The sequence below is a fragment of the Plecotus auritus genome (genome assembly GCF_963455305.1).
Source record: "Plecotus auritus genome assembly, chromosome: 9".
NCBI classification, from domain to species: Eukaryota; Metazoa; Chordata; class Mammalia; order Chiroptera; family Vespertilionidae; genus Plecotus; species Plecotus auritus.
Window position 1 is genome coordinate 44,082,756 of NC_137783.1, and position 23,929 is coordinate 44,106,684.

Here is a 23,929-nt window from a genome sequence, read left to right on the forward strand (position 1 = left end):
TGCTCTTCCTCACCCCCAGGCCTTCGTATAAGCAGGTTTCTCTGTTGGGCATGCCCTCCCTGTACCCCTTTCTCTAACTAACTCTGCTCAACCTTCAGGTTTCATCCCCCAAGCTGATAGGGGCTCCTCTTCTGTGCTCCCCAAGCACCCACTATGCGCTGCATTGCAGCACTTACCCCTGTCGGCCTCCACCACTGGCCTGCCTTGTTCTCCGATGTGTCTCCAATACCAGCACAGGGCGTGGCTCCATGGAGATTTGCCGAATGGATAGATTTCTGAGCTGGAAAGGCCCTTACACATCCCAGTTCTCCTTTCCCTTCCTTGCCCATCAATCTTGAAAACTCACATAGTAAGTGGAAGTAGATGCACATGAATTGTTATAAAAATCATAAAATAACAGATCTTTCAACCAGATGTTTAATTTTAAAACAGCGAACATTGCAGACTTTCTAGAGACTGTCAGTGGTTTGAAAAACCAATCCAGTCTCTTCCCTGGGGCTCTCGCACTGCTTGGTAATGGGCGCTGTTGGTCATGTACCAGCATTACAACGGGAAGTGCACCATCTAATGAAAAAGAATTGATTTTGAAAACAGATACATTTTGAAATTTATTCAGGGTGCCAGGTGTTCCTTAGCTGTGCATTTGGGGCTTAAGTGCCTACAGTTCCCATTTTTTACGGGAAAACTATAACATGGGAGATTTGCGTTGTGCCACGCTTGATGAAGGCAGGTCCTCCTTCAGAGTCTGCAGGCATGTTTGATTTCAAATTCAAATGTAATCTCGAAGAGGCCCTTTCTCGCCCTGATACTTCAGTGTGGGTCTTGGTAGTACGGGCTGTACATGGAGCAGGTGCAGATTGTAGTCTGATTTCCAAGTTAAGTAATATATTTGGGAAAAGCCAGAGCTAGAATCCATCCAGTCATTCATTCATTCACTCACTCCTTCATTCAAACCACCATTTCTTGGGCTGAGTGCTGGGTACAGGCTCTAAAATTCAATCCCCTGTTCTCTAGGGCTTCATAGCTTAGGGGAGGGACAGACACAGCTCATAGTGAGGACATGGTTGAGGCTGCACAAGACAGACCAGATAACAGGGGCTATTATGAGATAAGTTCCTTCTCATTCACATGAAAGTCTAGGCTTGTCTGGCAACTCAACTCCGTGAAGCCAACAGGAGCCCAGGCCTCTTCTATCTCAGTGTTCACTCTACACAGAGGCAGAGCTGAGAGCCAGGGCTGACATGCCAGTGATCATAAAGCCCAGAGAGTCCCAGGCCTGGGGGACATTCTGGCAGGTCCTGGGGCCAGTCTTCCTCGGGTTAGGTTTCCCGGTAGTGGCTACCATGTGGGAGAGCTGGGCCTGTTTAAATATATTTTTATTGATTTCAGAGAGGAAGGGAGAGGGAGAGAGAGATAGAAACATCAGTGATGAGAGAGAACCATTGACTGGCTACCTCCTGCATGCCCCCCACTGGGGATCAAGCCCACAACCTGGGCATGTGCCCTGACCGGGAATCGAATTGTGACCTCCTCGTTCATAGATCAGTCACTGAGCTATGCTGGCCAGGCAGAGCTGGGCTTGTTTAAAGGCCAAGCATGGGGCAGGCAGCAGGAGGGAGCAGAGAAACCCAAAAGGAGGAACAAACCTGAGAGAAACTGAGGAGGTGGGATCCACAGGACTTGGTGCCAACCAAATGAAGGTGCTAAGGGCAAGGAGAAGGCAATCGCCCAGCCTGGGCCTCAGGAGGGTGCCAGAGCCACAGGCCAAGGGAAGGAAAGGGAGGCAGAGCGAGGGGAGGCTGACTTGGGGGCAGGCTCCAAACGGGGCTGGAGACATGGGTGGGAAGTGCCAGGGATGGGGCTGTGGGCTGCGGATTTGACAGGAGAGTCCTCATCAGAGAGACAGAAAGTGGAGCTCAGGAGGACCAGTCCCAGGGGGAGGGCACAGCGCAGTGACCTTCTACCTTAGATGTCCCTCCCGACGCTTCTGAAAGCAGGATGGAACCTGGGCTTCCCTGTGCGGCCATTCCCATCACAGAGAGATTCTGCCTCAGGAAGCTGTTGACTGTCTGTGGCTGTGGGTCCTTTTACTTGCAAGAGAAGAAACTCAACGCAAACGGGCTTGAGCAAAAAGGACTCCTGTGACTGAAAAGTGCAGGCATGAGCTGCAGGCACAGTTTGACCTAAGATTTAAATGATGTCCTCGGGACTCCGTCTGTCTCCACCTCGGCTTGCCTCCTGTGTTGGTTTCATTCTCAAACCGGATCTTTAAGACCAGCAGCAAGATGGCCCCAGCAGCAGCTGCCGTTCTTTTAGAAAGCCCTTCACAAAGGGAGTTATGCTTTCCCCATCATTCCAGCCTGGTTCTCATGAGCCTGACCTGGACGGTAGCCGAGGGAGAGAGTTAGACTAGTTCACATTCCTGAGGGCCAGGGACGGGGTCAATGCCATTAAAGCCACACGGACTGCGAGTTAGAGGGTCCCCCGAAGGAAACTGAGCCACAGTTATGAGAAAAGGGGGAATAGGCTCAGGGAAGGTAAAACCACAGGTGTCCACGTGCCTGTGGCCTCCACAGGTGATTCTGATAAGCAGCCAGGTGAAGAGTTGTGGGTAGGAGGTGTGACCAGCGTTCTGACATGGGGAGAGAAAGAGGAGTCTTCGGAAAGGACTGAAAATCAGGCCAGAGAGACGGGAGTAGATGGGGCAGGAGGTCTCAGGGGCTGGGATGGTAACGGTTTGGGGAAGAGAGAGGTCAAGGCTGCCAAAGCCACAGTGAGAGGAAAAGAAGTGGGGTTCCCTCCATAAAACTGTGCTTGGAGCAATTGGCAGGGTTTTAAGGTACAGAGAACAGGTGAGTGAAGGATGAACTCCCTGGCAGAGGGTCCAGCAAATATGTGGAAGCCAAAAACAACAACAACAACAACAAAACAGAAAATGCTTGAGGAACAGAACAGCTTAAATGCACAGGGACATTTTTCTTAGCTTTCCACTCTGGTACCCGGAATATCCATTTTTATCTGGGAGTGTAACCATGACCACAGATTGAAGTCAAACTCCTTGGGTTAGCATTGGAAGCCTTCTATCTCCTGGCTACAGACAAGAAACCCGATTTCCTAGGGACTTGTCCTGAGTCACAGGATTTCCGCCCTTCTTCCCGGAAGCCTTCTTGCGGCCTTTGCTCTGTTTCATGGATTTTTCACTCTCTGCCTGTTGTGTCTGAACGTATCTTATCTTCCCCTCTGGACTTTGAGCTCCTGGAGAGAAGGGTCTTTTCACTCCCATGTCTCCAAGTTGCAGGCTCCGCTTCTGCAGAAAGAGGTTTCAAGATAAGCCCAGTTACCCTGTAACAGGGCCTGCGGTGGGCAATGCTTAATGGAAAGGGAGCATCCCCAGGCTCAGAATGTCATTCAGTGCATGAAGAAGGGAGGGGACATTTGGGGATAGGGCCCCCCTACTCAGGCTGAGGCCTGAATTCCACCACTGCTACCCCCAGCGATCGGTTGTGGGGAAAAGAAGCTGTGACTCATCTTGAAGTTGAAATTTCTTCCTGTTGCACAACTGGGAGCCCAGAAGTGGCTGTATCTTAGCTGACTCCAGTGGCCATGATTCCTAAAGAATGAAGTAGCTATCATTTATTGAGTGCTACTGTGTGCCAGGCACTGTGTTAAGTGCTTTACATGCTTTACTTCAATAAGTCCCGTTTTGTAAATGAAAAAGCAGGCTCAGAGACGTTAGGTAACTCCATCATTGACAGAACCGTGATTGACACCTGGGTCTCTCTGACTCGAGTCCCCCTGGAAGTCCCTGGGGTTTGGATATGTCATTTCTGATGCTGGAGTCAGGTTAACCTAGTACCCTCTTCCTTCAGCTCCCAATCACAGAGCATGCGCCAGCCCCAAGTCCTTTTAGGTTTCACTGCCTTAGCATTCCCGAGGGCTTCTAAAATCCTGAAAGGGAAAAGAGCAGCTTGTGGAACAACGAAGGATGAAACTGACCCCCACTCCAGTTCCCTTCTTCCATTCCCACTACCTTTGAATCCCCAGGCAAGTACCTCTCGGTGCAGACATTCTCTGGCGCCCCCTGGTGGTCTTCAACACCATCACAGAGTAGGGAAACGCTAGTAGCCAATGCCCCACATGGAGGAAATGCTAGAGGCGGGCCTGACCCAGAGCTCCTGGCCGCCAGCCGGGTGGCAGCATCAATTTCTACCCCTGTAGTCCTCCACTGACCCAGCAGGCAATGTTATCACACATTATTTATAAGTACCATATTACTCTTTCAAACGTGCCACACTACTAAGTGTGCCATGATACTGTATTTATTATATATTAAGCTTGATCAGGTCAAGACATAAAATGTGAAGGTGGCACACCCTGTTATTATAAAACGAAATCCAGCATTCCTGTCACCCCTGCCCCCATTTCACATTGGAGGAGCCAGCCTTTTATCTCCTGCCCCTGGTCCTGGGAAGCATGCTTTCTGCATAAACTCATTCCCACCACCTCATTTGCAGGAGTGACAAGAGGCCCAGGGAGATAAAGTCTCTTGGGATACAAATGTTATTTCAAGTGGGAGAGGTGACAAGAGCAGAGAGGAAACCATGCAATGCCCTTCAGGCAGCTTTTCTCTCTGGGGTTTAGGAAATGACGGCAGGAGAGGGGGAGATGGGAAGGACCCACAGGATGGAGCGCGAGAATTGCTCACCTTTGATGGCTGGGCTAGCTGGGGGCCTGCTGGTCTGACAGTAGAGGGATGGAATGGGTCTCAGATCAATGGCAGGAAATAAGGGAGGGATCAAGACTGGCAGGGAGCAGGACCTGCTTTTCGGACACCCTGGGATGAACCCTGCTGCTAAGTTTCCATTTTCCTCTACCCTGTTACTGTGGGTCTGAAAGAGAGAAAAGGCACCATTTCTGCTGCCCCTGGAGGGCTAACTTGTCACCCCCAGGAAAGGTGTGGTTGGCGGTATGAGCCCCACCAAAGGCCCCGGGGAAGCTGCAGGACTCAGGTGGCACAGAGCCCAAGGTGGAGTCACCCCGGGGAGTCAGGGAAGGGATGAGACGTGGGGGGTGAGGGAGCTGGGCGCCGTGGCAGCCGAAGGGATTCTGATCGTCTTGCTCAGGATGTGGAGATCCTTCTAGACGCCTGACAATAACTCGGTCGGGCGCCCTGGAGGATCCCAGAGGCGGGCTCTACCAACTAGTCAGAGGGATGCCTGGCCCCAGGATTTCGGGGGAAGGCGAGGAGGGCCCTCGGTGTGAATCCGGAGAAAGGGAGAGAAGTGAAGCCCTAACGCCACTCCACACCCCCTTCCTGCCTATAAATAACCCCGTGTCACTTCAAAGAAGACCGAGGTCGGGGGAGAGACTGCTCCTGGGGCTGGTGGCTAGGGGCAGAGGCCCCTCCACACCACGCCCCCCACCCGGGCGAGTTTGAATAAATAAACAAATCCAAGCCGTCGGCCCCGCAGGAGGCGGAGGAGGAGAGGAGAGGAGAGGAGGAGGGAGGGGCGGGAGAGATTAGTTTGGGAAGTAGCACGGATTGCTCATCCGATCCGTGCAGCCGCAGCCAGTGTGTCAAGTTACAGAGGCGCCGGAATCGGCCCCAGTGCTCCTCGCAGCGGCCGCGACCCACCTCTGCCCATGGGGCCCTCCGTGCGCGCCCCTTCGCTCCGGGACTGAAACTGGCTCGCCGCCGGGAGACGCGAGGCACCAAGTAGCAGGGACAGTGCAGAAGCAACTCGAGGACTCTGCGGATACTTGAAGGGAAAGACGGACGGAGAGAAGGAGTGCCGACCAGTTCCTCTAACTTTCCTGGACTTGGAACACTCTTCGAAGTAACTGTTTCTCACCTGGGCGTACCCCGAGTGCCGCTGGTTGTGTTTTCTCGACTTTCCCCCTCCTGCTGCTAATTTTTCCATCCTCTTTGCCGGGAGCAAAGGAAAGGAACATTTTCCAGGACACAAGCCCTTTACCCCTGTCCCGCAGCTTGGATCGAGCCTTTGGGCAGCGGCTCTCGCCTTTATTTATTCTATTTATTTATTTATTGGTTCTCAAGACGCGAGGGGATGGTAGCGGAGCGCGCCCGCAAAGCGGCAGCCGCCGGTGCCCGCGGCCCTGGGGAGCGGGGCGCTCCGGGGACGGTGGCGCTGGCGGTGGCGCCGGCGGAGCGCTGCGCGCGGCTGCCGAGCCCGGGCTCGTGCGGGCTGCTGGCGCTGGCCCTCTGCTCGCTGGGGCTCAGCCTGCTCGCCCACTTTCGGACGGTGGAGCTGCAGGCCCGGGTGCTGCGCCTGGAAGCCGAGTGTGGGGAGCAGCAAATGGAGACGGCTATTTTGGGACGAGTCAACCAACTGCTTGATGAGGTCTGTGCTCTTTGTTGCTGGCTTTTATCCCTCCCCGCGGCGCCCCCTCGCGCAGCTTCCAAACTCTCCATCAGCCGGTGCCCGCGGGCACTTGCTATCCGCGCTGCGCAGTGCGCCCGGGAACGCGGACAAGGTGTCCCAGGGAGGGGTTGGGGGCGGGGATGGATGCTGCCCTGCCAGGGACCCCGAGGACCCGAGGGGCTTACGCGGGCCCCCTCAATCCCGCTTCAGGCAGGCACCCTCTCCGCACCCCACCCCCCGTCCTCCACCCCGCATTGGGGGCTGGGAGCGCCCTGGGCGCGCGGGGCAGGTGGAGGAAGGCAGGGCGCGCAGAGGCAGGCGCTCAGAGGCCAAGCTCCACTTGTCCCACCAGGGTGGGGTGAGAGCCGCCCAGCGCCCACGCGATGGGACTTGTGGCCCGTGGTCCCAGGCCGAGGCTCGCTGTCCCCATAGCCCTCCCCATCTATCCCTGGAGGATCAGTACTGCCTTTTTTTGCCAACATTTCTTTATGATAGAGTGAGGGAGGAAGTCATCCAAGGGACTGAGGGGGCCACAGGAGGCAGTTCCTGCAGCAGGGGGTGTCCTGGTCCCTGCCCGCTGCCCAGACCACTGGGGCCCAGCTGTGGGTCTCCCCAGCTCTGCATACCCTCTGGTTCCTAAGCTGGGTTTCTCATTTCCTACCCTCTGGAATAGTCCCCCAACGTTTTGTGTCGGTGTGTTTCTCTGGGAAAAGGATACTGAGCTTTCTCCCATTCCCAAAATGTTCATGAACACAAGTGAAAGCCAGGAGTGTCTCTCAGCCAGGGCGATCTTGGGAGTACATAAAACCCACCCTCCCCAGGGAGGAGGGACATGCAGTCTTACTGGTGCCATCACAGAAAAGGCCGGGTAGTGAGGGCATGAGGCCTGGTGACTATGGGAATCCAGACAGCACAGGGGATCCAGGGCCCGGTGATGGGCAGGACCCACAGGTGAGGGTGCAGCAGTCTGGGAAGAGATCCTGGAAGAGGCTGCAGTGGAAGGTTCCATGGGAAAAACTGGGAGGGCCTCTTAGTAAGAAGTGGTGTGGGAAAGTGAGGAGCAGGGCCTCGGTCCAGTAGGTCCTGCTTAGAAGCTGTGCAACCTGGGGCAAATAACCTAACCCTTCTGAGCTGGCAAAACTGTGGTGACGATGGCAAACATCAGAACGCAGCTCTAACTGTAGTGACATTGTATCAATTCTGGAATGATGCACCAGTCTCCTTCAGCCAGGCCCCGCTCAGGTGCCCCTTCCAGGCAGAGGCTGGTACCTGCCCCCCCTCTCCAGGCTGGTCAAGGAGAGGGAGGCCACGTAGCCAGAGCAGAGAGGGTGGCAAGTTTGCCATTGCTAGTTTACTGGCTCACCCATGACTGCTGCTATCAGCTCATCCCCATGCTCTGCCAGGCGATAGGGAACCCAGAGGGCACAGTCAGGCCCACAGTCCCCTGGACCGGCTGGGACAAGCAGGGAGCTCTAGGCTCAGCAATGCAAGCAGCAGGCTTTGTGGGCTGGCTGAGAGTGCACATGGGACTGGCTGTGCAGTGGAGAGGGTCTGAGGGCAGGTGGGGCTCTCCTGGGTGCCTCTGGGTGCTGGGTGCTGAGGGACAAGCATCAGCCCCTGAGAGTTTTGCTTAGTTCCTCTCACCATGCTTTCCCCTTCCTGGCCCCTCCTGTTGGCCAGGACATGCCCCGGCTCTTTCCCAGAGCCTTGCTTCCTCTGTTTAAGACTTAGCCATGCCAAGTCTCATGCTTTTAAGGTCTTGGGCCTGACAGTGTTATCTTATATGCTGATTCCTCCTCATGAAACTGCTGCTTCATCTTTACCACACTGACTTCTAGACCTCTCATCTGCAGAGCACCTGAACTGACCCCATTTCACAGAGGGGAGAACTAAGGCCCAGAGAGGGGCGGTAGGTTACTCAGAGTCACATGGTGAGATCCAGGACTAGACCCTAGGCCTCCTGACCCTGCTTCCAGTGCACGAGGTCCTGCCACCCTCTCTGTCCATTTTCATCCAATCATTCAGCAAATGTTTCCTGAGAACTGGCTGTGGGTCAGGCAGTGTGGACACATGGCTGCCTTCCTAAACACAGAGGCAAACAGGACACAAAGGAGAAAGTGGGTAGTGAGTATGTCGTGTGAAAAGTGCTGTGATAATGGAAGCAGAGGAGGCTGGGGAATGTATTAACATGCAGCATACCTGATGGCGGTGGGTTCCTGGCAAAGTGATTTTCAAGCAAAGTTTTAAAGGATAAATAGGAGTTTTCCAGGCAAAGGCAATGAGTGTGGGGGCCTTGTTCGTAGGGGCAAAGGGAGGCTGAAAGTCAGAGGAGGGGGCTGCCTTGGGGAACTGAAGAAAGCGCACTTTGGAGAGCTGGGAGGGTGGCATGGTACAGCATCTGGCTGGAGAGAGACAGGCGGCCTTAGAGACGGATCTATGTAAGAGCAGCGGGGAGCCATAGAAGGGCCTAGAGGGGGGCAGTATGGGAACTTAAGGCAGAGCAGAGAGGTCAAACAAGAGGCTAGTGTAGCCCGAGCAGGCTGTGACCCAGATTAGGGGTGCAAATGGGGTCAGAGAAGGGTGAATGGAAAGGGTGGCTGCAGTGGTGGGGCCTGAGGTCAGGTGCAAAGGGTGTTGGAACCAGAGAGAGAGCTGTCCTGAGGGTGGCAGGGGGGTGGCCTAGTCTCTGTGGAGATGGTCCTGGGTGGGGCCTCAGTCCAGGGGCTCCTGAAGGGGCCCTCTAAGGGTCACACTGTCTAATATGGTAACCACTGGTCACATGTGACTCATTATAGTTACATTAATTAAAATTAAATAACATTGAAATTTAGTTCCTCAAGCACACTAGCCACATTTCAAATAAGTGCTCAGTAGACACCTGTGGCTAATGGCTACCAGACTGGACAGCACAGACATGCAACATGTACGTCACGTAGGAAGCTCTGTGTGACCGCACTGTGTCAGGAGCAAGACACTCTGGGTCAGCAAAGGTTTCCCCAGAGCAACTTGAGGCCCTTCCTCCACCCCAGACCTTTCCTTTCCAGGGTATGTTCTCCTAGGTTGGAGCAAATGGCAAAGGTGAGGAAAGGGTAAGCAGAGGAGAACTGGGACTGGCCAAAACCCCTGGGAGAAGAGAAAATGCGGAGAAGAGAGGAGGCCATGGCTTTGGTGACGTGTGATCCTATGAAATGGATGTGCAGAGGGCTCCCGCTCTCACATGGTACACAGGCCCCCAGTGAATACTGGGGCCTAGACCAGGATTCCAGTGGGCTTTGCCACCCCCTGAGCTTGGGTCCCTACTCTAGAAACCCCAGGCCCTGCCTCCCTCTGGGGGACGCTGGGAGACTCCCAGGAGATGGCAGATGCAAGAATGCACTTAAAGGTGCCACCAGAGGCCATGCTCAGGACCACAGGAGTGCTCGCAGGGGGTTCCCAGGGACCTGCGGCAGGCCATCAGTCCTGGAGCAGGGGGGCCTGTGCCACTCCCTGGAGGACGGAAGAAGGGCCTTGGGCAGAGTATACTGCCTGTGCAATGGCCTGGAGGCAGGAATCTAGGGGCACATTCACACCACACACCCCAGTGGGGAAGCAGAATGCTGGGCACAGACCGCATCTGTGAGGCAGGAGGAGGAGGAAGCTGCCAGCCATGCTGAGGGGACCCAGTAGGAGAGGAGCCTGGAGCAAGTAGAGCCGGGGGCAGCTGTGAGCAGAAGGGCCAGCCTCTGGGAGAGGAGGGTCCGAGCTGGGAGAGGAGGATGGGGCGGGGGGCTGGCTCATGGGGAGCTGGGAGTGTGGCTTCCAGACCTCAGGCCCCAACTCTTCCCCCATCAGCTCCGCTCTCCTGGTCTGGGACCTTAATGAGCACTCCAGCTGCCGTTACTTGATGTGCTTGCTGTGCAGCGAGAAACTGGAATGTCCCAAATGGAGGAAATCAGATGTCACCTATGGCTGGACAGAGGGTGTGCAGTGAAAGAGGAGGGAGTGGAATTTAAAATCTAATCACCAAATCCATTTGTAGGCCAAGGGGGAGCAAGGGGTGTCAGCAGCCACATTCAAGGTGAATGTTAAGGAAACCCAGGCAGACTCTCTCCTCCCTAAACAGAATGAGAGCAACCATTGTAATAGGAATGTCTCACACTTATAGGGTCTGTACAGGGGCCCTTTATTGGGTCCTTTCCAGAGGAGGGTTTAGGGAGAGATCAAAGCAGTGGCTGAGATGCTGGGATGAGGGTGGGAGCAGGCTCTTAAAGAGATAGTGTGTATGTGACACAGTGAGGGGCGTGGTCTGTGAAGATCTGTAGCGATCATAGCTGCCTTCACCACTGTGATGAACAGACCTTAGATCCAGGTGCCCTCACATGCAGTAAGGACTCCACTGTGTCAGTCCTGAAACTCCTCCTCCTTCCATGGAGTGAGCAAATGCCTAGTCTTGTGGGTGTAAATAGAGGCAATAGAGCCCCTCCTGTCCACCACTCTTGCCCTACAGGTGAGAACAAAGGTTTGAAGGCTGCAAAACCAGGTATCAGAGACACCTCCTGTCCTGCATACCTCTCTTCTCCTTTTCAGACCACAGTTCACTGTCTAGCCAAGTGACAGCAAAGACATGGCCCATGTGTGCTCCACTCCGCAGTCCCTGGCCCTCGGCAGACCTTGTTAATCAATTGTAGTGCTTTCCCACTGCACTTACATACTGCCCCAGACTCCTTCAACACGGTTCTAGGAAGCTACTACCAACCAGTGAGTTGGGTTCAAGAAAGAGCTATTTCATGACTCTAAATGAGTTTTTTTAAACACAGAGCAATATTTACTATCGATAAAGCCAGGGAGAGTTCCTAAAGTTTTACAGCTTCTCCAGAGGCCTTAAAGCTAGCTGGTAGCTCCAAGCCAGAATGAGGAGCTCATTAAGTCACCAACCTTCACGGGAAGGTGGTGGGAACAGTCAAAGCACCTGAGACAAATCGCATGGGTCTTCAGCACCGTTTCCCAGTTTGGCACTCTCAGAAAGATGCCTCTCCCTTGTTCTAGACTGGCCCGGGGCCACTTGGAAAACCATCCATCCAACCCAAATGGGCTCTCTCCCTGCAGAACCTCCTGGCCACGCCAAACATCAAGGTCAGAGAAGAAAGTAGATAAGATATGGCACGTGCTGGCCTCTCTCATCCCGGAACCACAGCAGCCATGACTCCCAGTGAACCGAGATGGGCCTCAGAATCCCTCTCAACACCGTGCACCAGGCTGCCACTCCTGGTCTATTAGGGTCAAGGGCCAAGATAACATGTATTTGCCATCCATGGCTCAGTCTCACACACATTGTGCAGTGTGCCCTCCTCTCTATTGCCTTTAAACGTCTTGTCTCTCCATTTGCTCACACACAACCCAGGGGCATGGATAGGGCTCGCTGGCTTCAGGGTCCCTGAGTCTAGGCTGGGACTTGGCACATAATAGGCAGCCCTCACCAATTAGTTGATGGTTTAAGGTTGCCCTGCTGGGGGCTAGTGAAGCCACCTCAGTCAGCTGCCCCCCACACCCACACCCCCAGACCCAGCCCTATGCTCAGCATTTGCTGGGGGATGGTGCCCTGGAGGTGGGTGTTTCGCAGCCACCAGCAGAGGGTGAAACAATTAACTCCTAAGTCAGGGCCACCCTTGGTCCTGCTGGGAGAGTGGGGATGGCTCGGGGTGATGTGTTCCCACCAGACAGAGCAGCTGGGAGCACCCCCCGCCTCCCCCTACCTCCTACTTTTGAGGGTCAGCAGCTTCACCTCACCTGCCCAGGCTGCTTGGCATGTTTTGGTCGGAGCAGAACATTGAAGTGAGCAAAACCATAGCACTCGATGTCACGTGGACTGCTGCCACGAACTGGTTGTGTGACCTGAGCTCGGTGTCTTAATCTGTAAAAACGGATGACGACATCTCCTCCCAGGCTTGTTGCAGGGTTAAATGGGATCATTCAATTAATAGCAACATTACCACCGCCCTCATCATCAGAGGAGATTTGAGGGGGGTGTTCCATGTCCACAACTTTCAGTAATAGCTAATACTTACTGAGCACTGTGTAAGAGCTTTAGATCTATGAATTCACTTAATTCTCACAACAATCCTATGAAGTGGTTCTATTTTTCCCTTCTTGCAGAAGAGAAAGTGGAGGCCCAGAGAAGTTAAGTAATTTCCTCAAGGTCACACAGCTAGTAAATAGCAGAGCCAAGCCTTGAACCCAGGCAGTCTGACCCCAGAGCTGGCATTCTGAGCCACTAGTATAAGGTACCATACAGCTAAGGCCAGTCACGTAGGCCAGGGGCTGGGGACTTGTTCGGTTCACTTTGGCTCCCACTGCGGAGGCATTTACTGAACTGACTTGGCATCAGACCCAGGATGCCATCTTTGTGTAGGAACGACACTAGGGTGCCATCTGTGGTATCAGCCTGGTTTCCAGGATGCTCAGCTTCCCGGGAAGGGTGCATTGCTTCTTGGACACTGGGCTGTCCTCTAGGAAGCTTAGCGCCAGACCCGGATTTACCGCCTGGCAGAGCACAGCCCCGCGGCAGCAGTGTTTGTAAAGCCCCGCTCCCAGTTCTGTCTTATCCCTGCCCTGGCCTTGCTTTTACCCTCTTCCTTCCTGTAGCCTTACTGTATAAACATGTCTGTCTGTCTGTCTATGCAGCTGACTGAACGCCCCTTTAGAAACAAGATAAAGCTAAAACTTCTATAGTAACTACACTTTTTAAAGTTATTCTTTCCTCCTTCTCGTCATGTTTGCACACCCGCAAAGGCTTGCTCGAAGCCGGTGACAGGCTGGCTGACTCACCATGCTGACCCACTTCCCAAAACCTTGATAGGAATCCCCGTGGGGAGGGTGTGGGCTTAGGGTGCCTAACAAGCTCCATGTCTGGCAGCCCCTTAGAGAGAGAGAGAGAGCACTTCTGTGAGCCCCAGGCTGGAGCATCCCGTGCCATTTAACTGGAGCCCTCGCCTGGGTCCCCAGCATAGCTTGCGGGGCTGGTGGTGACAGTGATGAGATCCCAGTGAGATGTCAGAGTCCCACCGTGCACTGTGCAGCTTGAGTCTGGGAGGTTTAAAGAAGGGTAGGCAGTAGGTTTTGGGTTGTGGTGTTTTTTTTGTGTGTTTTTTTTTTGGGGGGGGGGAGGGTGTTGGTTTTGATTTTTTGGTTTGTTGTTTTGGTTTAAAAAATAAAATAAAATGCACTGAGAGTTTGCCATCCAGAAGAGAGGAAGTTTTAGGAGAAGCCTCAGGAATTCTCCCACACCTTTTGGTTGGATTCTGCCCTCCCAGAAGCCGCTTGCTGAGTCCTCCGTAAGTAAAGGAAGTCAGCAGGCTCCTCCAAGGGAAACTGAGGCTGGGGCTGGGCGTGGCTGGGTGTGGCTGGGAGGCTGGTTCCCCGGCTCTCCTGGGTGTCATCTGGGCTTCCAGCAAGACCCCAGCCACAGGCCACATGCCCCATGCCCCGGGTGGTGGCCTCCCTGAGGAAAACTCTTGTGAGCAAAGGGCGGGTGGGGCTGCCAGCAGCAGGGGTTCCTCCGACCTTCAAAGGGCAAGGGCAAGCTGAGCACAAAGGGGCGGAACTGCCTGCCTGGGGGGCTGGGCACGGCCTTCAGGGGGACACTGGGGCCCTGTCTCCCTCCCGGGAGGCTACTGTGGGTTTCCCAGAAAGCCTGCCATGCTCTAGTCCTCAGGAGCTGGGCTCTGCCGCCTCTTCAGCATGCTTTCCTCTCTTCCCTGCCCCCCACCCCCACCCCTCTGCCTCAGCCTCACTGGTCTCCTTGATGCCCATGGTCCTGTCTTGGCCTTTCCTTTGCTTGGCGTTTCCCACTGCAGCAGGCTCTCCCCGTCCACTCCTCCCTCCCGCCAGGAAGCTCACTCTGCCTGTTCTGTAAGATGCCATAGGGCTGCCTCGCGGCCCCAGACTGGGATTCTGCCATCCAAGGAGCTTTGCACCTGCGGTCACCTGTTATTCTGTAGATACCATCACTGGAGGTTTTCTGCATCTGACATGCTCTGACAAGGTGGCCAGTAGGGCAGGACATGAAGGGGGACAAGGATGCAGAAAGGGGGCTGGTTAGAGGGGCATTCGTTGGGGCTTTGCCAGGAACAGCCTTAGTCCACTTCCCTGTGTGGCACTTGAGGTTTCCTGGGTATAGGGGGAGACTGGTGACATGGGCGGTTAGAGGGTGGTCCTGCCACCTCCAGCCTCTCCCCACTCCATAGAAGCAGAGTATTGGAAAGAAGGGAGCTCTGCCCTGGACTATGAATGCCCCACAACGTGTCTGGTTCTCAGGCTTACACCCTCACAGTGATGGGGAGCTCACTACCTTGTGCAGGTGACTGTCTCATGGTTGGACAGCTCTGGCTGTAATGTCATGTGCATTCTTCCTCTCTTCAGAGCGCCAGACCTATCTTTACACCTCTCATCCCAACCCTCCAGGATGTCTCGAAAGCACCTCAGACTCACCATGTCTAAACTGAACAAGAAATCCAGACCTTCCCAGCACCCCATCAACTGTGAATGCACTGGCCTCCAGCTGCACCCCCTCTAGGCCTGCTGATCACACCTTCTCAGCCCCCCACAGATCTGTCCCCTTCTCTTCATCACTCCTGCCCGGCCCCACCTGAGCTGCCCTGGGCACTCCTGGGCCTTGGCAGGAGCCTCCTAACTTATCTGCACCCATTCACTCTGTCCTGCCCTTTTCACCACCCACACAGCAGCCAGGGCGATCTTTTAAGAACTCTCATCACCACACTTCTCTAATTACAACTCCTCAATGACTTCCTGTTGCTCTTAGTGGCCAGGAGCCCTGGCCCTTGTCACCCTCTCCAGCCTCATGACTCCCCTCCCCTCACTTTCTGAGTCTCCGAGCACAGACTCCGGAGCCAGGTTGTGGGTTCAAATCCAGCTCTGCTAATCACTGGCTGGTGACAGTGGGCAAGTAGATTAACCTCTCAGTACTTTGGGTGGGACCTCTGTAAAATGGGGGCGATGATGAGAGGACCTCCTTCTTATGGGTGTTGTTTTTAGGATAAAACAAGTAAAAACAAGGGCTTTGAGCAGTACCTGGCATTCCAGGAACAGGATTGTGATTATTGTAATATTTTGATCCCCTGAAAAGAGCCAAGCCTTCCCCCTCCAGCCACCCTGGGTCACAGGCATACACAGTGGAGGGACTTGGGCTCTGAGCTCGGCTTCCTGGTTCAAATCCTGCCTCTGCCCTTCTTGGCTGTGTGCCGTCATGCACGTTCATTCACCTCTGTCTGTCTCAGTTTCCTCCTTCATGACTGGGTGGTTGTGAGTGCTGGATGAATGAATATATGCCAGACCCCTGCCTGGTTCATAAGAAGCACATTACTGGGTTTGGTCTTAGCCATTCCCCTGTACCTGGGCCCCTCACCTGGTTCATTGCTGCTCATCCTTTACCTCAACCCAGCTGTCGGGTCCCCAGATGGGCCAGCTTAGTCCATGCCACAGGACAGGCCCTCGGCACCTCATCCAGCCATAACTCTGATGACAGTGGTTGCCTCGTGCTGATGATGTGCGTGGTTTGTAGATTCTTACGCGCCCTCGCTAGAGAGTAAGCTCCGTGCAGGCAGCCTGAATGTCTGCTCTGCTCAGGCTGCCTGAACCAGCCCAGTCTGTGTGTTCCCAGCACTTCACACGGCTCTGGCACAGACAGATGCTCAGTACCATCTGTGGAAGGGAGGGAAGGAAAGGAGAGGCATTTGACTTTCATCCCAGCACTCTCACCCAGCCCCTCCCCACACTGTTGTAGGGGACCCCTGCTTCATCCTGCACGTGGCCCAGAGATGACCCCAGACTCCCTGAAACTCTTGAAGTCCTGAGCCCCATGCTAACCTGGCTCCCAGCCACATCCACATAGTTCTAAGTCCAGGTCCTGACTCCCCCGAGGAAGCAGCAGGGCTGTAGGTTAGCTGGAAGAAAGGACTTCCTCCTGTGAAGGCTAGAAACCTCATGCAGGGGCAGCACCTCCTTTCCCCGGCTTTCTGACCTGCAGAGCCTGGGGCCACATCTGTCTGTGTTTCTGGTGAAGCAGGAGGCAGAGGCAATGGCATCCGGAGGACCCTCAGGCCCCTGTTTTTTGGCCCTGGGAGCCTGTGATCAGGCGCCAAGTCCATTGTACAAAGAGAGCAGTGGAGGGAGGGAGAAGACGGTTTCTAAGGCACCCACCCCACAACACGCCCTCCGGGGCCCCAGCACAGAGTCCCCCACCCCCAACCCCCCCCACCCCCCCGCAAGCAGACCAGGCAAGTCCAGTTCTGGTGGGTGTGGGTTGAGTGTCTAGATTTCCTCCGCTTTGATTTCACCCTGCTGAGCTGCCAGCACCCCGGGGCACGCAGCCGCACAAGGGCCTGCTGCCTTAACAAACTCAGTCTGTGGGCCGTGTCTCCTGTGGTCCCTGGGATGAGGTCCACAGAGCCAGCACTGCGCGGCCCGGGTCCTGCCTCTGTGCCTTTGGTCCTCACCGGACTGCCCTCCTGCGCGCCCCCCCACCACCCCCGCCACAACCCCCGTCTCCTTCTATCGGAATCCTGCTGAAGCCCAGCCCAAAGCGCATGTCCTCCTGGCCCTAGAGGGCAGACCTCAAAGTAAGTAATTTGGAGTGTGGATCAGGGACATCAGACCAGGCCCTGCCCTCCAAGGCCGGCTCAGTCTCCAAGGAGGTGCTGGCCCAGGAACAGTTCTGGCGCAGGGTGTTGGAAGGGCTCTAGCAGATGGATCAGGTGCCCACTCCATGCCAGGCACTGTCACCAGACACTTGGCCAGAGCTTTGCCCAGTGTGGTCATTTCACTGGGCAACTCCTCCTTTCAACTCCTAGTCCTCAGGTCAAAAGGCAGGCCCGCAGGTGGAGCCCCACCCACCTTCCCTTTTGCAGGCAGCGGCACCTGGGTTTCCCCAGCGGGGAGGGCAGGGCAGGAAACTACCATATGTCCACCTGCTCACAGTGGTGCCTGAGGCCCTACCAGCCTCATGGGGCACCTGGGCGGGGCGGAGGCAGGCCTGGCACCAGCTCCAGAGAGAAGTGGCCTTCACCTGGCCAGTAAGAATAACACCTGGCACAGCAGGTGCTTACCCTTCTTCACACCTAGAACCTCTTTCTCTTTTCTGATCTCATTTCACTTATCCCTCCAACTGTCCTGGGCAGGCCAGTGGAGAATTAATATTATCCCCAGTTTACGGATGAGGAAACGGAGGTCCAGAGAGGTGATCTCTCTCACTTCATACACAGTTAGTGGGAGAGCTGGGGGCCACACTACCAGTGCTGCATGACATGGGCACTCCATCAGAGGTTTTTGCTAACCCTAAACAGAGACCCATCGCAGCCTCCAGGGGCCAGTGGGTTCTAACAGGAGTAATACACTGCCAATTGTTCAAAACTGCCAATAATATAAAAAATTAAATATTAAATGACATTTCCACCTAAAGCACTTAGCACAGTGCCTGGTATACACTGTGCAGTATGTGTAACTATTACTAATAAAAGTGTAATATGCTAATTAGACCTGATGTCCTTCCAGATGAAGCCGGGGCTGCAGCTACAGGATTGAGGAAGCCGCTGCGGCTGCGAGGGAGGGATCCAGGCAGCCACCGTGGCTGCGAAGGCCTACTCTTGCACGAATTTTGTGCATCGGGCCTCTCGTTATTAATATTAGCTCATTTAATAATTTCACATCCCCATTTTGCAAATCCCTCATGGGGGAAGTGCCAGGCTCGAGGTCATGGTTATGGAGTGCAGACCTCACCTGGCCTCTGCCTTTGGGGTCCCAACCCCCACACCTGGACCCGCCCTGTGTTACAGAGGCCGAGGTTGAACCTGAGCCCTTTAAGAACCCAAAGCTGAGCATGGGGAGGGAGTGGCCCTAAACCCAAGGCCAGGCTGGAGCTGCATTCTTTGGGGGGAGTGAGTAGCCGCTTGGCATTTTCCCTTTGATACTGATACAGGCATTTTAATAGCTGCAATGACCAGGCGGGTGATGTTTCAGCTGTGGCCACGCGAGGCATTCCAGGAGGCCCTGGCTGCCCGTAGGAGCAAAGTAGGAAGGCTTCTCTGTCCAGAATGGCTGGGGGTCCATCCCAGGGCCTCAGAAAGTTTTCCACCTGCCCCTGAGCCTCAGCCTGGGGATTTTTCTCTAGGCGTCTCAACTCAGGTGCCCAAGTAGGTGAAGCTGGCCAGGGCGAGGGGCTGTGGTGGCCTGGAAAGCACACGCCCCCCTGAAAGCGGCCGCCATCACTCAGTGGCCCAGTGTTGCCAGGTCCTGCTATTGTACGAAGGATCAGAAATCTGGACCTTTATGCGAGTCTCCTGTTTTGTAAGCAACCAATATGTATTGAGCATTTACCATATGCCAGGCCATGTTCTAGCCCTTGAGGATATGGCAGTGATTTAAGATAGACCAAAATACCCATGTCCTTGCGGCACTTACTTTCTGGTTGTGGGGGGAGACATTAAGCAAGAAAATTAGGCATCAACAAAAAGAAAATCCTAAGGAGAAAATAAAACAGGGAGGAGGGATAGTAAGTATATTGCAGGAGGGCACTGGGGATGAGGAAGGCCTTATGGAGAGTGAGCCAGGTGGTTAGCTAGAAAGAGAACATCCCAGGCAGAGAGAGCAGCAAGTGCCAAGGCCCTGAGGTAGGAGGAGGCCTGGCATGTGCAGGCACTTCAAGGGGGCCTGTGAGGTCACGCTGGCTGCCATGCTGAGTGGTCTGTGGGGCAAGGGCAGAGGCAGGGGATTCACCAGGAGGTAGTGGCAGCCATCACACGAATGTTGATGAAGCTTGGACCAGAGCGGGTGGGAGTGGTGAGACCGGGTCAGATCCTGGACTTGTCTGGAAGGTAGAGAACAGGAGTTGTTGACTGAATGGGTGTGGAGTGAGAGACAAAGAGGCATCACTCATGATGTCAAAGTCTTGAACAATTGGCAGGCTGCCGGGGCCATTACCTGTGACGAGGGAGGGGCAGGCTGGGAAGAAGGGAAGCTCAGATTTGCTGGGCAGATTTAGGGATGCCTACCCGTGGAGATGTCAAGTGGCCAGCTGGATCAGTGCATCTGGAGGAAGGTCCGGGTTAGAGGTGCAAGGAGCAGGGCATGGCCACGTACATCGGTGCTGAAGCCGTAAGACTAGCGACAGCCCCAAGGAGCAGTGCAGAGGGAAAGTGGTGAGACTGGGCCCTGCGGCTCTCCAACATTACGAGTCAAGTAGGTAAGAAGGAGCCAGCCCAGGACACTGAAAGGAGCAGAGTGGCGTCCTAGGAGCCCAGGGAAGAAAGTTGTCAAGGGGAAGGAGGAGTGAGCAGATGCTGAGATGAGGTGGGGGCTGCCCACTGGGCACAAGGAGGACCTCTTGGGGGCAGGGAAGGTCAGAGTTGATAGGAGCAGTCCAGGAGGGAACAGGAGGCTACACTGTCCATCAGGGAGTTTTTCTAGGAAAAAAAAAAAAAAAAAAAAAACTTGACCAAGAGAGGACTTTTCTTATCTTGTCTCTTTTTTTGTGATGGGAGGATCAACAGCGTGCTTGCACAGTGATGTACATCAGGAGTCCTTCACGAAGGATCGCTTAATCCCACTCGAAGCCTGTTTTCGTGAATACATGTTTATGGGAGCACAGTCTTGCTTGCGTTGCTTTCGAGCTGTCCTTAGCTGCTTTTCGCCTACACAGAGAGTTGAGTGGTTGTGATGGAGACTGCATGGCTCACAGGGCCTGACATAGTCACTAGCTGGCCCCCTGCAGAAAACATTTCCAGTCCCAGGGAGGCAACAGATGGGCAGTGGGAGGGAGACTTGCTGCTGAGATGCCCTGGAGCAGGAGGAGGGGGAGGACCTGCTGAGCAGGTAGGGGGTTGGCCTTATCTGGGAACAGAGGCAGACAGGCAAGAGGAGAGAAGGGAGTGTGCCCGCACAGGGGCAGATGGGCAGGTGTGTGTGGTGGTGGCTTCTGTTTTCTCCAGGTCACCAGGTGACAGCGTGTTGGGGTTGGGGAGAGGAGGTGTGAGAACGACTAGGACAGGAAGATGAGGAACTAGCGCATCACAACAGGCTGGCTGGGCTTTGCTCTGAGATAATGATCCTGATTAAAGTGAAGCCGGTCACCACGGTCGTGCACCCTCCTGGCTTCCTTCTGCTGCGTGGGTACCAGCGTGGGGTGCGTGGAAACATCCAATCTACCAGGTTTGTGGCTTAGCCAGGACAATGTGCTAAAGGGAAGGGTATGCTGGCAGCCCGGGCTGTAGCCAGGAGAGTGATTGTAATCACTGACACTGAGCAAGGAGGGACGTGAAATGTGGTGGGTGAAGGACAGTGAAAAGGGGCCCGCAGGCGGGAGGGATCCCAGGGTTGAGGCGCTGGCAGGAGTGAGCTGCAGAGAGGGTCAGTGGGCGGAATGGAAGCCCAGGCTCTGGAAGGGGTGTGGCGATGTTGGGATATAATGCTTTTCAAAAATAAACACTGCACAGGCCAAGAAAACCCACCCACACCCTGACTGCAGCCAGTTTCCCATCTCTGTCAGATGTCTCCTTCCCCTCTTTTTTTTTTCTTAGTTATTTTTATTGATTTCAGAGAGGAAGGGAGAGGGAGAAAGAGAAACATCAATGATGAGAGAGAATCATTGACTGGCTGCCTCCTGCACACTCCACACTGGGGATCGAGCCCACAACCCCGGCATATTCCCTGACCGGGAATGGAACCATGACCTCCTGGTTCATAGGTCGACACTCAACCACTGAGTCACACCGGTTGGGCTGTCTCCTTCCCTCTTGATGGTGTCCCTGGCTCCCGATCCGCCTTTCTATCCCAGGCCTCTCTCCGGAGCTCCAGAACCACACAGCCCTGCCCATCTGGACTCCTCCACAGGGCAGCCCTCTAGCTCAGCTTGTTATCTTCCCACAAGCCTGCTTTTGCCCCTGTCCTGTCCCCATGGGGGCATCTTGGCAGCCATGGCAGAGCCTGGTCCTACCCTCTCCCACCAGGTCCATTTGTGCCCTGTGCATTCTTCCCCCTGCACATCCTTCCCCTTCTCATCCTGCCATGCCACACCGCAGACCCCTGTGTCTCTCAGTTGCATGATGACGGTGACAGCCTCCAGAGAGGAACCTCAGCCTCCAGCCTTCTATCCGGCTCCATCTCCAGGGCTCAGCCCGCGCTTGGCCTCTTGCTGCTGTTGAGTGAGTGACAACCCTAGTGGTTGCAACCTGCAGCCAGAATGCTGCACACTCAGCTGGCTTGGGCTTGTCAGTCACTGAATGGCCTTGTCACTTAGCAGACTTCTGTCACACACCTACTGTGCGCCAGGAACCGCCACCAATAAGTCTCCAAGAGCCCAAGGTCATTGGTGGGAAGGGAAGTCGATAGGTGTGGTCCCGATGGAACAGGTGTTGGTGAGCTGGGCTCAGGGCTGGGCATCGCGGGGCCTTTCACCAGACTTTGTCCTGGGAGGGCACTTGTTTGCCCAGTAGCCATGCTGTGCCCACCTGTGGCCGAGACTCACCATCCATCCACAACATTTATGGACCAGTCTCCCTTTCTGAGTGAGGGGCTCCTCTTTGAGACTTCCTCCCTCCCTCCCCTTCCTGTCTCTCTGCCCCCTTCCTCCCTCAGCGTCCTCACCCTGCCTGTCGCTGTGCTCCCTCTCCCAGGGGCATTTGTGCACACCTTTCTCCAGCAGGGTGGCATGGACTTTGCACCAAAAAGCCTGATTCTTGCCCCAGATCCATCACGTACTAGCTGTGTGACCTTCAACAAGTCACTCAGCCTCTCTGAGTCTCCATTTCCTTAAGGAAAAAAATGAGTTCACTGTTAAATTTGTTAGATTGTGAAAAATAGATGTGATTCTCTGTATAAAGCACCCATCTCAGTGCCAATATAGATCGGGGCTGAGCAGACATGAGTTTGCTGCGAATCACCATGAAGCTTTCCCGACCTTCCCTCTCTACCACCAACCAGAGGTGACGCCTCATCCCACTACACCTCCCACTCGACCTTTTTTTACGTCCCTCCTGGCCCACCCGAGTGGCAGACTACACAGTAGTTAAGTGCTGGAGAGCTGCTGGTGGGGGCCAGCTGGCACCCTAACTGGTCCACATGTCAGGGACTACTGGACACTGTCAATCAGAATCAGTCATCGTGCAGGCCCCATGCGGCCAGATCTTCCAGTTTTTCCAGAGAAATTAGAAATGCAGATGTGCATGTAAAATCAACCTCTTCAAAATATTGGCAACAAATTCAATGAAAAAAATATCTGTGGGAACCAATTAAAATACATCTAAGAGCCAATTTGGCTCTGGGGCTACCAGCTTCTAACTGCTGCACTAGCTTCAGAGAGTGTGGGTTCAAATCCCAGCCTTGCTCCTCCCCTGACCTTGGCCAGGTTACAGTCTGCCGTCTGTGCTTCAGGCTCCTCACCTGTAACATGAGTGCAACAATAGCTGACATGTATTGAGGGCTTTTCTTTCTATACATCGACCTTTTCTATCCTCTCAGTAACCTGGTGCGGTAGGGACTGTTAGCAGCTCACGGCCCGAGGGCTGCACCAGGCAGTCTGGCCCGGAAGCATGCCTGTTAACCTCTGTGCGTGCAGCCCCCACCCAGGGTGGTTGTGAGGGCTGAGGCACTCAGCACACCACGCTGACAGCGTGAGCACCCAGGCACCGGTGCTCCTGGGCGTGTGCGTGTCTGTTTACGACCAGGGGAATGGCAGCTCCTGTGGGCAGGAGGTGCCCCACTCTACTTGTCGCCACCTCTTTGGGGCCTTCCAGGTTAGCTCAGTGATTTGCAAGCTGGTGAGGGAGAGGTTTGATGGAGGGCAGACCTGCCCAGCCTCCAACCCACCACTCCTGCCTGGGCCTGGCTTGAGAAGGACACAAGAAGAACAAGTCACTGTCCCTGCCCCGGATCCAACAGGAGCCCAGACTAGCCAGGAACCAAATAGCAGAGAGCCGAGAGAAGCAGGCCATGGTGTCCATGAGTGAGCAGTGCAGGAAGGCCACAGCTGGTTTACAGGGTCCTGTGATCCGGGTTAATTTCTTTAAGAGCACTCCAAAGACATCAGACACTGAAATTAGCTAGACGGGACCTTTCCGTCTGCTTCTTATTACCCAGACGTCCGGTGGCCAGTCTTTGATCCAGGAACAGCCCTCCTGCCAGCCCCCAGGGGCCCTTCTCCCACACCCCCACCGCGCCAGCCCACAGACGAGTCCCAGGGCTTGGTCATCAGGACTCCCAGTGACTCCTCTCCTCTGTCTTCTTGTGCAGAAATGGAAGCTCCACTCTCGGAGGCGCCGAGAAGCCCCGAAGACGTCTCCAGGGTGTCATTGCCCACCAGGTAAGGAGCCTGCGAACGGTGACTAGGACGGGGACACACACCAGAGGACCCCTAGGAGGTTGTGCTCTGGCCACACCCTGCTCGGGGCATCACTTTTCATTTGAAAGATGGAATGGCAATATCTGTGGTATTGCCTTTCCTCTACTCATTGATCGGCCCACCCATCCCCTATCCATCATTCATTCATTCATTCATGAACGCT

General features: G+C 54.8%; 1 protein-coding gene across 2 annotated transcripts in view; it reads left to right on the top strand.

The window, feature by feature from the left end:
* Positions 1-6,199: 6,199 nt before the first annotated feature.
* Positions 6,200-23,929, top strand: part of COL13A1 (collagen type XIII alpha 1 chain) — a 139,378-nt gene continuing 121,648 nt past the window's right edge. Inside the window, exons 1-2 of one of the 2 annotated variants that reach the window (XM_080640098.1) lie at positions 6,200-6,362; positions 23,658-23,727. In XM_080640098.1, coding sequence (XP_080496224.1) covers positions 6,358-6,362; positions 23,658-23,727 — 75 coding nt within the window. In that variant the 5' untranslated portion in view covers positions 6,200-6,357. The remainder of the gene's footprint in view (positions 6,363-23,657; positions 23,728-23,929) is intronic. The other variant, XM_080640097.1, reaches the window with a different exon arrangement.